At 40.2% G+C, this 16782-nt stretch overlaps 1 protein-coding gene and 1 non-coding gene across 3 annotated transcripts; one reads left to right on the plus strand and one right to left on the minus strand.

The window, feature by feature from the left end:
- Positions 1–1175: 1175 nt before the first annotated feature.
- septin2 (septin 2) lies at positions 1176–8742 on the minus strand. Of its 2 annotated transcripts, none has more exons than XM_053329655.1 (13): positions 8607–8742; positions 7261–7302; positions 6265–6376; positions 4851–4937; positions 4637–4760; positions 4228–4362; positions 3985–4102; positions 3575–3676; positions 3245–3390; positions 3073–3156; positions 1919–1979; positions 1564–1648; positions 1176–1428 (listed from the first exon to the last, which is right to left on the minus strand). In XM_053329655.1, exons 2-12 carry the CDS (start codon positions 7282–7284, stop codon positions 1577–1579), a joined length of 1065 nt encoding a protein of 354 aa, XP_053185630.1. In that variant the 5' UTR covers positions 7285–7302; positions 8607–8742; the 3' UTR covers positions 1176–1428; positions 1564–1576. The 2 variants fall into 2 exon arrangements, with proteins under 2 accessions (XP_053185630.1, XP_053185629.1); XM_053329654.1 differs by having other exon boundaries at positions 6265–6379.
- A 2485-nt stretch (positions 8743–11227) lies between these two features.
- trnap-ugg (transfer RNA proline (anticodon UGG)) lies at positions 11228–11299 on the plus strand. Its single transcript has one exon. It is a non-coding gene; the product is annotated as a tRNA-Pro (tRNA).
- Positions 11300–16782: the final 5483 nt, after the last annotated feature.

Consider the following 16782-nt stretch of genomic DNA (forward strand, 5'->3'; position numbering starts at 1 on the left):
GACAATGTACTGTAGGACAGTGATGAAGCTTGAATAGACAGTTTAGTAAATAATTAGTGATATGCAAGCAGATTCATACTTACTGAAACTAAATAGAAAGAATCATACAAAATAAAAAGTATAAAAGGCTCAGACCACAGAAGAGGATACTTAAGTTGAATAAAACTTTTATTACAATATATGCATCAAGAACAATATTTGGTATTATTTTAATATTGGATTAAAAACAGCACAAAGAGGAATGTCAAGAACTCACATCTTGGCTGGTGAGGGAAAACATTGGCTACACCGACCTCGTCAGGTCACCTTTAACCTCTGTGGTCGTGGAAACCACAAAGCACTCAGCAGTTGGGACAGGTAAAATTATGCCTCTTACAAAATTCTCTCGTATCGAATGAGCATCAATGAAACAAAAAAAACATTAACAATGCTCTCTGGCACTTTACTTTACATTAAGGAGGAAACATGGAGTATCAAGTTGATTGAAAGCACCAAACTGAAGTGTGTCAGTCAAACACACCTCAATTGACTATCCTTCATTTGTCAGGTCTACAGGAAGACTGTAAGAGGCCATCGGTCACAGTTTATCTAATATTAAACTCAAAAGGAGCTTAAATATATTTGAATGCCATCGTACTTGGTGACATTGGTCTTAAAGATGCACTAATGGGTAAGATTTGAACAAAAATCCCAACACAACACTTAGGAAATTCACCTTAAATGTTTCTAGACAGGGTCTAGAGCTGCATGCATGAGTGGAATAACACGACTTAACACTGAGCAGGATCGACCCTATTTAAGGAGAGGTTTGTATGGTCACTTTTGAACCAGAGGGAAATCTGAAATACAGTTTTCTCTTGACAAAAAGAACAATGACACAATGGCGTAATAATGATGGCAGAAAGAAGATTTTCAGCTATTTCTGCTACAGCTGACTCTCCCACTGAAGCTCTTTCACAGAGCAAATGTTAGTATGTGTGTTGAGAGCAGCTCTGGGGCTAAAAGCAGTGAATCGAAGCAGCAATAATTTGGTTTTGTCAATAGCTAAAAAATGGAAAAGTAACAGTAACTCCCAATGGTTTTGTATTAAAAATATTTGCCACCGTTTAAAGAGATGGGTCACATTACTTAATTTGCGTAACTGGCATAAGTTTTAAATGAAACAAAATTTTTAAAAAAGTGTAAGAAATAGAACCGTGTGTGTGTGTGTATATATATATATATATGAACATAACACTGTTTGAATATATTTGACTGTATGTATAAAAAAAAAAAGAAAAGAAAAAAAAAAGACTCCAGATCCTGTGTGGGACTGAATGAAGATAGTGGCTAGCAGTATGAGTCAACAACCAGGTAGCTTCTACATCCTTTGCTGCTATTGTTCATCTCTTTCTCTCTCTGGTCAAACTCAAGCAGTGGCTCAAATACCTGCAGCAGAAAAGAAAAGACATCAGAGAACATCAGTATAAGCATAAGTCGTTTTTAGGTATTTAAGTTGCAAATACATGCAGTGAGTATGAATCAGGATGTGAGTTGAATGTATTCATGTGTCTTTTCTCTTACTGGCTTTTCACGCTTAGGGGCCATCTCCCTGCCCCTGCTGCATCTGGGCCTGCATCTTAGCAATCATCTCCTGCATTCGTCTTAGCTGTGGGATACAAAAAATATCATGTATAAGACACAGACAACTGCACTAAAACGATGGAGACTCATTTAGACAGCTCAGACTTTATAAAGATATTTGGACAGACAATTGGAGGTATTCATTCCGATTTATAGTCTAACAGTCACTCTATTTGTATCCAAATTGAATCATTTATCAGATTAATGCAGAAGAAGAAGAGAGACAATTCTTGTACAGGTTTGATTTGTCATAGTTTTAACACGGACTATGTAACTGTAAAACAGTGTGAAATACCTCAGCCTCCTTCTCCTGCAGGATCATATCCTTGTCCATTTCCTCCGGCTCCGGTCCCTTTCTGCATCGATAACACACGTTTAGTTAGCATGATGCTTTAAGCCATCAAATCAAACATTTTGGCAGAATGTGTGGCTGTTTAACCAAATGCATGATCAGAGAAGTTAAATCACTTTGTTTACTGATTTGTCAAACTTACTGTGAGTCTGCAGACAGAATGTGAAATGTGTATGTTTGTATATGCTGAGAGTGCATGTAGTAACATTTTAAGTAACATTAGGCAAGCAAAAGCCAAAGCCACATTGAGAAAGTGGAAAAAGGGGGTCAGTGGGTTAGTGGAGTTTTTTTTTTTCTTTTGCAGGAAGACAAAACAGTTGATGAGAAAAGTGGGCGTCTACAACAAATAACTACAAGCAAAGATTCAAGAGAGAAGCAGCAAGTGTGATAGTCAGGGGAACAGAGGTACCTCCCCCCAAATGGAAGAAGAAAAAAACAACAACAAAAAAAAAACAATACCTCCGACAGTCCACATCATTGGACAGATGGCGGGGACATGTGAAGGTAGTAAAACCAGTCCCTTTTTCCTGGGGTTGGATTTAGAGGAAAGTCTAAAAGAATCTTTTCAGTCTACATTGAGGGTTTAATGATGATATGACCACACTATGTTAAATGACATACACAGTAATCCTGTTTAACTACACATGCCATTTAGCTACTAACTAACCATGAAAAACCATGACCCACTACAGCATGAAATCCAGATCTACCTCACTACCACGGTCTAACTGGTGTAGTTTCCATGCAAAATGATGAGTTAAAGCTACATAACTGATGCTACTTCAACAATAGAAGGACAAAAAATGGTCCCATTCTAGTAATTATCAGGTTATGGAAATAAAGTCCTCGGCTTACATATGCAAACCCTAGCCTTTTATCTTAAAGCTGTAACAGTTCAATGTGTGTGTTTATCGTGTGTGAGAGCTTAACGACATGGCGTTTCAGTGTATTTCTAATATTCGCTATAAATTAAATAAAACGTGATTCTATTACAATCAGAACTTTTCTGTTTGAGGTGGGGGAGGTGCAGAAAGGCAAGCAGACAGACAGGTACGTACGCAGGAGACAGAGGTAGAACGTAACCATGGGAGGACAACCTGCCACCCCGCTTGAGGCGTTCCGAGCGGAAGTTCTCGTAGTGCAGGTCCTGAGTCACTTCCTGTAGATCCTGCATGTGGGTTCTGAGGAGGTTGAGGAAAAGTCGTCAGGCAATAGAACACTTTTGCTTGTAATGAAACACAAAAATGTCACAAATGTCAAAAGACTTACATCAGCATGGTCCGCAGCTTGAGGAAGTCGTTGTGTTCGGGGTTTTCCACTTCCACCACGCCCCAAGGGTACAGACGGCCCCTCACCTTCTTCCCTTTGGCCTCAATCTGCTGGTTGGATCCTACCACAGCGAATGGGATGCTAGCCTGAAGAGAAGGAACAGTTCATTTGTCTGTTATGTTTCGACCCCCTACATAAATGATTGTACTTTAATACTATTGTATTAAAAAGGATATATTGTTCACTTCTTTTATTTTTGACAAATTCCCATTTCTGTGGTAGGAATTCCAAAACATGTCATTCAGAGATTGAAGGCTTTGCAGGGTTTACCTTGAGGATCCTGGTCTGCTCTTTGAAGTCCTCATCCTCATCTGACTCAGCATCAGGAAGGTGGTAGATCTTAATACCGTGTTCATCAATCTCATCCAGAATCTTAACAATAAGACAGTTACAACACAGGTTAGTAAATTCCTATTATGTATTTATTTATTTATTAAGTATCTCTTTATTTCCTGTTTAGTCGGGACTTCAAATATACTCCTGTTCATTGAGATCCTTTTTGAATCTTAACCTTGGTTTTTCATATTTACCCATTAAGCACTGACTCAACACTTCATTTAAACACCACCTCCGGTATACTGACACACTGGGAGGCTAAAGCAGTGAGCACGAGCGCATGACAGCTGCTGTTTCTCTCAGGAACTGGAGCCTGAAACAATGGGTGACTCTGTTGTCCTCACCCTGCGCTTGAGCCTCTCCCTCTCTCTGAGGGTGAGCGTGTCCGCCTTGGCGATGACAGGAACCACGTTGACCTTGTTGTGGATGGCCTTCATAAACTGGACATCCAGGGGTTTCAGGCTAGGAAGGACAGGAAACAGACAGGCACAGATAAAGGATTCAAGTTTTTATGAAAAGAAGTGAGTTGAAAGAGGGCATCTCAGATTCACTGTGTTACTATTGACTGAACTGTGTGCACGACTCACCCGTGGCCAAGCGGGGAGATGAAATAAAAGCAGCAGTGAACTCTATTGTCGACGATGTGTCTACGATTTAGACCGCTCTCGTCGTGGAGGTAGCGCTCAAACTGGTCATCGATGTAGCTGATGATGGTGCTGAAACTGGATGAGAAAATGTGTAAATTACATTAAAACATACAGTATCTATCACAAAACACTGTACATCACTGATCCATGCTGACGGCACACCCACTAAATACTAAATTCAAGAGCCCAGATGAGAAATAAATTCTCCTTCATTCTCTTTTTGATGTAAATCATACCTACAAATATTTATTTTTAACTGTTCCGAGATCACAGGACTGACACTTGGTAATTCAAATCTAAAAATACCTCATGTCCTTCATCATCACACACTCTCAAAGGGATTTCATACCAATCCTGGCTGTTGATGGCGTCTCCGTATCCGGGTGTGTCCACCACAGTGAGACGCAGCTTCACTCCTCGCTCTTCGATTTCTACTGTCGATGCCTCGATCTGAACCGTCCTTTCTATCTTTTCTGTTAGAAGATGATAAGGACAAAAATCAGTCCCTGAATTTCACTATATGACTCTACGCAGCCTACGCAGGGTTTGTGTGCATGTTTTACCTGCTGCTCCAGGGATGACTCTCTCAGGGTAGAGGTCAGTGAGGAACAGGCTGTTGATCAGGGTGGATTTTCCAAGCCCAGATTCACCTTTTGGCAACGAGAGGAAGATGAAACAATCATCAGTCAACATCAAAACTAGAAAATGAATAAAATATTGATTTAATTTCATCAGTTTTTCATATACTGACGATAAATGTTAAACTACCACAAACATTAGACAAAGACAATAACACATCCACAGATTAAGAGTGTGATCATGTTTTTGATACAAATTAATAGCCTAGCGTTGCAGCAGTCTAAAAAGTGTCTAAATTCATGATATAGCACATCCATTGATCATTGTTGGAGTCCTACTATGCTACATTTTGTCTGTGAAAACTACAGCAGCCGTTTAGCTTAAACACCAGCAGTGAACACAATTTAAGATACTATACTATGTTAAGAAATGTAAGAAAACATTTCTTCAGTCTCATGGCCGTGTTACTAATGCAGAGACATAAACAACTGCTTGTGATCTTTACCAAGGAATGCTGCTACTGTGGTTCCCACCAGAGCCGTGGCAAAAGATTTACACAAGTCTTCAATACATCCTAAACTGGAGATTTGCCAGAGTGGCTTAAAATATGAAATCTATAGACTACAGGTTCAGGTGCATGTTGGAAAAGAGCACTAGAGAAGTGTTTTTGAGTAAAAAGACAGACAATGAGGAGAAATTGTCATTTTTGTTGTATTGTATTTCTAACTACGAGGGTGAATTGCTGCTGATCTACATCTACATGAGCAGGAAAACACTGATTTATTTAAGAACACGGGTCACACACAAGGTTAAATAAGCACTCAATGAGTATTCTTGCAGTAAAGGGACCAGCAGGCCTCAGCCGTTGTGTGAATCTATCCCTGCAGGCTCACAGGCTACATTCCTCTCTGGTTTATTTTAAAGCAAAAGGATGAGCAGTGTTCAGGGGGGCTTCTACCCTCCCCCCCTTCCCAACATGCAGGGAGATTCACATAGTCACAGCGCTCGCATCAAGAGTTTACACTGTCGCTGACTCCAGCTGAACAACTACACTGATGTGACATCTGCCATTTTCTACTGACTGGCCTCCGTGCACACTGCACCTACGCATTACTGAGGACAGGATCAAAGACAAACAGCAAAGGAGCTATGGAGGTTGTAAAACTATGACATAAAAAGCAGCAGCTTGTTCAGGCTAATGGCCAAGATCCCACCATAAATACATAAAACACATGAGCTAAAAACCCCAAAATGCATTCCTTAAATGTCCATATTGAATCTCCAGTGTGAACCTTGCTAACACTGAGATACACTATCACTTTCCAAACTAAATACAAAGTCACACAATGACAAAGAGAAATGGGAAAAGGTCTGGAAAAACAGCGATAACTCACTCACCTACCACCATGAGGGTGAACTCAAAACCTTTTTTTACTGACTTGCGATGAACCTGATTCGGCAGGTTGGCGAATCCGACATACCCTGGAGTCTCAGGGTTGGTGAACTGGCCCTGCTGTAGAAAACAAAGCACAAAGAAAGTCATTATCTCGAGAAAGCCTTGTGACATAAATTAAGATGAAAGGACATTGATTTTTGCTACAAAATCTATGTAAATCCACCTGAAGCTGCACAGGGTTTTGGCTCACTATACCAATAACACAACAGCTCATCATTACTGCTAGATTAGGAGCAATTAAGGAGACATGTGTCTTCAAAATATGGGGTGTTTGGCAGGGAAAACTGACTTCTCTATGATCTATTTGCAGAAGACTGTCCACCCTTCGTTCCAGTTTTTACGGCCCTTCGCTTAAGTCAAGGAGAAAACTGTAGAAACTATTCAGACCCGACAGCAGAAGGCCAAAAGGGCAAATTTAACAGTGACAATGCTTGGCAGGGGGAAAAAATCCAACAACACACATGTTCCTTTAGTTTAGTTTTTGTTTAGGCCACACAGGCATGTCATATTTATACACCCTTCCCTTCCCTTCCTGGCCCTTTTCAACGAAGGTCATGATTGATAAGCAGTGTGATCTCACTCTGCCTTTGGGTCTTTGAAGCCAAATCAGTGAGTCATGAGTACAGTCAGCAGCACACTGAGCATCAAAGCCAGAGTGACCCTGCATTCAGAGTGTAATACTCATGCTCTCAACAATAACAAAATGCAGTAAATGATGTGAGAAAAGCACAAAATGTTCTACTGAAACAAGGGAGTGTTTAAAAATAGAAAACAGGCTTATTATTTCTATTAATAACAGAACTGAGCATGTTATAACTCACAGAATAAGAGCACATGACATATACAAGCTTACTCTCTCGTCACTATTACTGCTAAGCTATTAATCTCAAAAGACTGAAGCAGATGGAGTATCTATTTTTTCCCCCACCAAAACTCACCTTCATTTTGTCGGCCTGAGACATGTTTGTTCCTTTTTAAACCTGAAATGAAAGACAGACTGTATCACACACTGAGATACTTGCGGAAGAAACTAGCACTGAAACTTCATTTGGGCCTTTTCTGTAATGGAGGCAATTCATACAACTCTGCATACTTATAGGCCCGGCTGTGAGAGAGACAGGAAGTCTGGTTCGTGCTCTCAGTGTGAGAATACTGTGTCTCACCACAAGAAGAGGGGAAAAAAAACCGACTATCTCCTCTTCCTGCTAGCTGCATTACAACTGCGTCCGACAACACTACACTATGATCTAGGATAAAGCTATGATTAAGCTATGCTTATTCTATTAATCCCAAAGTCTCAGCAGCTGCTATTATATTTGTTTACTACATGACAGATGGTTGTTACAATTCAGTTGTTTTTTTTAGTTTAACTGGACACTCAATCTGAACTGAAACAAGTTGTCAGAAACACACCCACATAGCTCAGAGAGTCAGGGTGACAAAGACTGATGGCCGATATAGACAAAAATGAGATCTGATCATATTTTTGACCAAATACCTTAATATCTTAACGCTACTGTAGGGATGACTGTTGGTGCTTTCAGAAAACATTTACACAATGAGATTTTTGATCAATCATCATTAATGTGAATTTAATGACTAAGTGGGTAAAGACATAATAGAACAGCTACAACAGTCTGGTAAAGTTTTTTTTTTAAAGAAGAATTTACTCTAATGCAGCCTTTCAAAACCAGGAATAGACAACACTTATACCATATACTGATATAAGACATCCAAAATCCAAGACTCTGTAGTACGGTATTACGGTATTGATATATTGCCCAACCCTACTGAATGTATGTCTCTACATGGTTTATTTTTCCAGCTAATTACAGAAATTGGAGGCTAATTTCATCCAGGCCTAACTCAACTAGATTAGCCGTAGATAGAATACGTTAACTAGAATGAATAGAAGTGATTTTCTTTCATTAACGGACAATGTTGTGGAAATTAGCTGATTAATTAGCCACGGCTACTCCTCGGTTAACGGTGAAACGGTAAAGTGGGTGTGAAACGGGCTGAAGCTCACATCACACATGAAAACCAAAAGCTTTACTTAACGAGCTGATGTGGAAAAACCGGCAAAACTATGAGAAAGTAGACACACTGAAAGCGATTCGCCGAGCTAGCAGTGCTGTTAGGAGCAGCCTTAGCATAGCTTTGACTGATAACTAGCAGGATGTTAACTTCAGTAGCTCATGTTAGCGCCGTTGGTTTTCCCTGCGATACCGAGACTCACACGGGAGATGAATAAGTGATGAGAGGGTGAAATGTGTGTTGTTACCTTACAGTCTTCCCGCAGATAGTTCAATGGAGAGGGGGGTGCACAAAGAGAGAAGCTGACGGTGAACAGCAGACTTGGCGGACACCTCAAATTCTTCAGATTCCGGTGCAGCGGCTTCCTTTAGCACACAGACCACAATGCACTGGGCGAGAGAGAAAGAGGGAGTAGCAGGGCCCCTCTGCTCACACTGAGGCAGCCTGATGATCATCACCTACACAGGTATACCGTATCACACATGGCTAGCTCCATAAAAAAACACAAACAAACTCATACTAATCCACGCCTCTAAATGGAGGAAAATGAAACTCCCTCTTTTCAGGTTTTAAAAGGGACCTCAATTAGACTAATGAAAAGAAAACATGCAGAGCCTCTCCTCAGAACTCATGAAGAACTGGAGAAGATATTTGATGACCTCTGGAGCAGTGGTGCGGCGGACCCCCAGGGGTCTTTGAGGGGGTTCCAGGTGGTCCCCAATAAAAAGAGGGAATAATTTATTTGCACTAGCCTATAATACATCCATCAGCCATCAGACAGCAGACTACAACACAGCTCCCAGTACCTCACACTTTCACAAAAAAAAAGACTGGTCCTGTCCCTACTATGTAAATCCCAGGAACATTGCACACATTGCACGCTTATATGCACACAGAGATTGTTTATATAGTCTTTTATTTTATTTTATTCATTTCATCACTTTCACCTTTACGCTGCTATTATTTTCTCTCCACTGTACTGTTGTGTCAATTTGAATTTTTCCCAAGGGGAATCAATAAAGACACATCCTATCTTATCACTCTCATCTTTTCTGTTTTAAATCATCTAAAAGCAAAAATCTTATCAGATGGGGTTTCCTGGGACAAAATCGTACCAAATGTGAGGGCCTGTGGTCTAGTTTTGTCAGTTTAGAGGTCACTGACATGAAAAGTTTGAGAGCCACTGTTCTAGAGTAAGTATGGAAGAGTGCAGACTTATTATTTTGCTTTAAAAAATGTATTTTTCTATGATTGTTTATGTTATTACATTATATAATATAATATGCCCATATAATTGTATAATTTATCATTTTTATCTAATGTGCCTCGTATGTTGAGGTGTTTTTTTTGTTGTTTTTCTATGTCTAAGTGTTGGTAAATTACTCATTTTCAATTAAAATACTAAAAATAACAAAACATTATAATTAAGACTGCGCCAGTGCATGAATGATATTATCAAAGCCAAAAATATCATAGCATTGTACAAGGGGCACAGTTAGTTAGATATTAAAGGTCTACAAAAAGAGTATTATTATGGATACCCCTATCAAGCCCAATGTAAACATTTATATCAGGATTGGTCCTAAATATTTTAGTGCCTTATAAGTGAGATTTTAGATTGAAGCCTCCAAAATGTGCAGCAATCGTACCAGCAGTCCTTCAGAACTTCAACAATGAACACTAAAGTTAAGTGCAACAGTGCCTCCAGTCCAGGGAGAGTCCTCCCAATCCTCCAGACAAAAAGGCAAGTAGGGGTCAAGGCATGTTTGCTGGCATTGCATGTGGTAGCACATGTGGTAGCTGGCTGCCTATATGGATTCTGATACTCCACCTGTCAAGGAAGCAGTAGGTTAGTCTAAAGGGGGGTCCACAATAATTGAAAATACTAAAACAACTGCATGACAAAATCACAGGACAGCACCCCGTTATATATACAAATACTGTGTGCCTTCAGCTATCAACCAAGGAAGATGTTTTACATGCCACAGTAGGAAAAGCACAGCTGCAGATCATAAATTAATAAATGAAATGCATTTAGTTGCTTTGGTGTCAGGGTTCTGGTACTGTGCATGCCAACACATTCTCACACTGTCTTGGCTTACTGAGACATTTGAATAAAACAGAACAACATAGCCTAACACACACTTACACCAACAACAAAACAACATTTTAATTTCTCAAACAAATAATAGCTGGAGTAGAGTATAACTAGAGTTTTGTTGAGGTGCTTTCATTCATTTAACATTTTACCCTGCATTAATTGGAGTGGGTCGATAGAGGGTACCAATGCTCCTCATGAAACTGACAAAAATAATACTCTTCAGTAAATGTACTGACTGATAATATACATAGACGGAGTGCGTAGGCTACAGAGTGCAAAATGCTGTTTTTCAAGTCGCTATGTAACCTTATTTTTGCACAGAAGCATCTTATTATGGAAATAAGACTAACGAGAAGAAACCTGACAGCCTGAAAGGTAAGTATCAAGGAAAGTTATTAACTTTTCCAATATATATAAACGTAATGTTTAACGTAACGTAAACATAACTAAGCGAACAAACATATTGTGTAGGGAATACTTAGCGAACTTAACTACTTAATTAAAGTAAAAGTTATTTGTCCTTTGGTCTGTCTTTTATTGTTCTTTTGTGTATGAGGAAATATTAACGCGAATAGATCGTGTTAGCTGCAGATGAACTAAACTAAACTCGTGCCTAAACCTATAACTATTAACACGCTGTAATCATCATTGTTTATATATAATCTCGGTGTAATTTGAATAACAACGGTTTAAAACTAATTAGACAGAAACAAGTACGTATATCGTGTGTAAAATATAAAATATACGTTTTTTCATGCTCTTCATGTGGCTCGTTGGTCTAGGGGTATGATTCTCGCTTTGGGTGCGAGAGGTCCCGGGTTCAAATCCCGGACGAGCCCAATTTTTGCGGTTTGAACATAGCACTTCCCCGAAATCCAAATATCATTTCAGCTTAGTCAGACATTCTTGTCATTTTGTTGCTCTCTTCTTATTGCAGAAATAGACAGAACTGACCAATCAACAGGGGCATGTGTATGGTCTGTAAAGCTTTGTTACACTGATCCCTTGTGGACTATGGCGGTATTACCATTAAGACGTTGTTGGAGTTACTGTTGTTGTAAATTGTTTATTAACTCTAAATTGGAGTATGATCTGCACAAGGTTCCCTTTAGCTAAACATATACCGTAATACAGAAAATTTGAGCATTGTGGTTGCTCTCTTTTTCCATACAGCAGAGATATAATTTTATGTATCACTTTAGCACAGTTAAGAGGGCTGAAGAGATAGAAAGAGCAGGTGTAGTCCGTCCATGCACAGCAGTACCTGTGTGGCTTCTTTCAGTTCCTATCCCTTTAGACTCCACATCACCACTTTAAGGAAAAACTCACCATCTGATTTCCAAGAGCTGAAAACATGCTTACAAATCAACACAGTAATAGTGCTGCGTCTCAATAAAAAGACCCTGGATCCAAATCTACCTGCCTGTACACAGTTTCACTCCAGTGGCACTGTTGGGGCATCAGAAGACTTAAAAATATGCACCCTTAATGCCTTTCTGTCTTCACTCAGTAAGGGCTTATCTCAGCTTGCTCCACTTCCTCCAGACTGGCTCAGGACGGCCACTGCTACACCTAACACAAGTCCAGGAGATATCTCGGCATATACCAGACTCTCTTCTTTTCTGTTGCAGCAAGCATATCATCGCCACAGGAGGGACACTATTTCCATTATTTCCATAAGCCTCTTTGCGGCGCCATGGTCTGTCATTTGTAGAGCATCTTCACATAAGTGTGTGAGTTTGTATATATTTTAAGTGCCTCTTTGTTGTACCCACCCTCTTAATATAGCAAAAGGGTTGCAGTTCTGCTGTGAATAAGAATGGACGTTCATGATAATTCCCACTTTTTAAAATATATGCTGTAATGTAATCCCATTCCTCACAGAGAGGGAGTGAGGGATAAATGTAAAGAACCATACCAGCATGATAGAGTGTTTTTGATGTTTGACTTATGGTATTTCTACATGTAGCGTGGAGTGTAAGACTATAAGTGGAGTGTTAAATATGGTTTTACATGAAGACAAATCTAAAAAGGAAATTTGCGAGCCCATGTCTTATACCTATATGTGAACTGAATGAATTTTCACTCCTGGCTGGGAGCACATTTAAAGGCCTCATGCAATCTAATATAAAGGCAATGAGAAGAGCCCATCCCCCTCTCATTTTTTATTTTATAACAATAACATAAACAGTCAAAGAATTAAAACATTTCAAGTTTCTCGGAGGAGAAATAAATGGTGACAATACAAATTGTAAATACTGTAGCTGCCTTTAGAAAAAATATTTATAAGTATGCTAAATCATCCAGAAACAATGCTATGGTCCTTTAATCGTGACGAGAGAAAAGAGTGAATTGACATAAAGGAGAAAAGAAGATGAGGAAGAAAAAAAAGGGAACTGTCATTGTTTTTAGTTAAACTAGGTTATAAGGTCTAAGTCTGTCTAGGAGGTGTCTGATATTACTTAATAAGTGATCGATAGAATATTTATTAATACTTTATAGATCAGTAGCAATCCATTATAATGCATACATAAAATTAGCCCAAGTTTAGATAGAATATGCCAGAATATGTCTGACACCAGAACATGATCCGCTGACCATACTGTGTACCAAATGTGGAAGACAGACATGAAAAACATACTAACAAGGATGGTGGCCATGGAAGTTGGAATCCGCTAAGAAGTATGTAACAACTACCCTGCCAAATCAACTAGCACTGAAAATGCATGGCGCTGGAGCATCAGGCCCATACCCGGCCATCGTCTGCAACAGGAGCCATGAGGGCTAGGCCGTGAAAAGTAGGAGGGCCACCTTGGTGGTAGTAGCAAAACAAGAACTTTGAAGGCTAAAGTGTAGAAGGATTCCATGTGAACAGCAGTGGAACATGGGTCAGTCGTCCTAAGAGATGGGTGAAAGGCGTTTGGAAGGGTGAGATCCCTGAATCTGGAGTGGCAGAGATAGATGTCGTAAGGTGTCCACTGCAGTAACACAAACAATCCCAGAGAAACCCTGTGGCCCTCTTGAACTCTCTCTTCAAAGTTCTTTTCAGCTTTCCCATAAGGTACTTGTTGACTATCATATTATTTAGCCTTAGATGGAGTTTACCACCCACTTTGGGCTGCATTCCCAAACAACCTGACTCCGAGAAGACTGGCCACACACCATCCATGGGCTGAGCCCCCATTAGAGGGACTCAGGCCCCCGGGCAAGCGGTCTTCTATATACCACATTTCCTGTGTCTGCCAGTCAGATGGGGATTCTGCGCTGGGCTCTTCCCTCTTCGCTCGCCGCTACTGAGGGAATCCTGGTTCATTTCTTTTCCTCTGCTGTAATATGCTTAAATTCAGCAGGTTGTCTTGTCTGATCTGAGGTCGTAGTCGAATGGAGGGGGACGGTTAATGGCTCCGCTCTGGGCGAAGGGAGCGGAAGCTCACTTGAAACTCCGAGTTGGAACTGGGTACCCCGATGTGGGAGCAGGAGGTTACCAGGAGCGGAGCCCACGCACCATGCCCAGAGGCCTACCCCACCTTAGAGACCCCAAGCTTAGGTGTCAACCCAGTCAGAATTACGCACCAGGAGTCCACTGGCAGCTTCACCCGACTCTTGCCTGAAGGTACGAATGGATTTTCACTAAATCACTGCAGAGCACATCAGTACTCCTCTGCTGAGTTTCTCTACTTCACAGTTATCGGCAGGGTTCGTACCCTGTGGCAACCCCTTTTAGCAAGATGATTAATCCAGAGGGCAAAACTATCTTCTACACACCTACTTACAAGAGTCTTATTCTCTTCTCAGCAGTCGTACTGTATGTAGGAAACACATCACACTAATATGTTGACTGAATGCAACCAGCACTGTTTAAATTAAAGCCTGTCTAAATGTTAGTCATGCATTCATAGATAACTATTTCAGTCTAAGTGTAAAATGCAGTGGAGTACAGAAAAACAGCTTCAAACCCCCATTTCAGTTCCCTCCTCACTCCATCACCACACCATCACCCCCCCTCTACCAGTCTGTCATTTAAAGTAATCAGTTGCCTGCTTAGCCGGCACCTTTCACTTTTCAAGCAGCACTTAATTTACTGCAGGACATTTTAAATCTCCTGCTTCTGTGGCACTGAGTCGCTGACAAATGCCTGGTTGCAAATGTATCTCATTGACTGCTGACTCGGTTGTATTACAAGCCGGCTGATAGGGGCTGCCACAGTAATGTGGCCCTCAGGTTTATCCTCAGATGTTGGAGGAAGTGTATTAATTTAGCCTAGATGGGGCCTTATGAAAGTGTCCTGGCAGGCAGAGACGAGCAGATCTCTTTCCCTCTCTCTCCCAACCTCTCAGGATTGAAGCTATCTGCTACAGAACCAAAGCATATTCCACCATCAATGTGTCACGGGGAAAGCTATTAAAACCGCTTTACTTCTCTTAAGTATCATGAAAATAAGCACAAGATTTAGTGAAATCCCCACCCCTCCCCCCAGGGAGCACTGGAAATCTTGGGGATTTTCCCCCCTGAAATGTTTCTTAATGGACTGCTCAGAAGTGTCAGAAACATGAATGTATTTTTTTGGATTTCAGTGTATTTATTTGAAGCTGAAATGACAGAATTTGAAGTCTGAGTGCATCTGAACTTTCCACATAATTAGATGGAAACTCATTCACCAGCTCTGGTTACCTGTAGCATCAGACCAGAGTAGACCAAAATTTGGATGCATTTTGATATTATTTTCCTCGTCCAACTTTTTAAAACCAAGGCAGACAGGTAAGAACAATGTGGCCAAAACACATAGAAAGCATTCTTAGAAGCAGTTTTGACATCCATCAGACGTGCCTCCTCCTTTTTTTTACACTCTGATCTATTTTGTTGTGTAAGACTGTAATGTTCATTGTAGAGAAAATCAAATCAAACTGTTTAAGAGAGGTTGATGTCAAAATAGGTCTTTGGCATTTCTGTATCAGAATGTTGTGAGCATGTTGTGAGCATAAAAATGCTAAAAGATGTGCGTTATTTGTGTGAGGATGGTGTTAGCAGAAGGTATTTGGTCTTAAAGCTAAAATAGGCTATGTAAGTTTGACAATCTAGCTCTAGCATCTGGCTGTGACACAAACTGCATGCATGCATTGTATTGATTTCTCTTCATCTTTTCTTCTCTCTTCTCTCCATACCAACGTCTTCCAGTAGCTAATGCTAGCTGGAACCGCGCATGAGAGGAATGGTATACTGCCCTTTAAATGGGGTCGTGTTTAATGTGCTCAAGAGAACATTCCATATCATATTTGTGGTATTCATGACTTCAAAGTGCAAATCTTTCTGAAAGCTTCATGTTCATTTTCAGAAAAGACAGAGGCCATGGAAGTTCAATTTTTGGTGGATGAAAACTTAATTATTATTTTCATTTTAGTCATATAGAGTTTTTCTTTCTTCTTCTGTCATTATGCTCTTGCATTTCCTGCATTACGTTCCTGCCTGCTAGTTAGCTAAATTATTAGCCCTAGTGGATTCTAGAAGCTGACAACAATACTAATATTAGCTAATGTGGCTAGCTTTTGGTGTCTATGTTGTCTATCAGCTGTGTTTTTACAACTTAACCACTAGAACGCCAAGCACGTGTACTGTACACAGCTTCCCATGTTGTAACCATAAGCTCATAAGTTCCATTTAAACTGCAGTGGTAGACCAGAAGTGTGTTTTATGTATTCATTGATAGCTGTGAGCTCCCGCCACCTGACTTTGGCCTACTCTCTGATTGATGAGAAGGGCAAGGCTCACTTAAAAACTTGAGAGGGGAATATCTCAGTACTACTGCCATGCTGCTCAATGAACCTGAGTCAAAGAAGTACCTGACAGCACTTCTTTCCCTTATGATTTGGAGCATATTTCAATAAATAAATACCAGAAAAAAACTTGAAACCAAAGAATCAGACAAATATGTGTGACCTGCTGGTGGCACTAGAGGGAAAATCAGGGGATCACCAAAGTCATAATATGTAATCCTCTGGGGATCATGAATGTCTCAGAGCAATCCATCTAATAGTCATTGACATATTTTAGTTTACAGTGAAATGGCGGACCATGAGACAGACAGAACAGATATTCCTGCTGCTTGTGTGGTAGGATCCTACAGCAGCATCTCCTTTTACACAGACGAGATATTATATTCAGATATATTCAACCCAGAGTGTAATCTACTTTAAGTGAATTTTAATATTGGACACTGCTGGGCAGCTCCATCTTAACCCAATAAAACAAACAACACAGCAGGCTCAGTGAACAATACAGTTGTCAAACACTTCAGCCACTTAGAGACAGACAAGCTATTTCATAA

This window comes from Scomber japonicus, chromosome 12, assembly GCF_027409825.1.
Source record: "Scomber japonicus isolate fScoJap1 chromosome 12, fScoJap1.pri, whole genome shotgun sequence".
Lineage (NCBI taxonomy): Eukaryota > Metazoa > Chordata > Actinopteri > Scombriformes > Scombridae > Scomber > Scomber japonicus.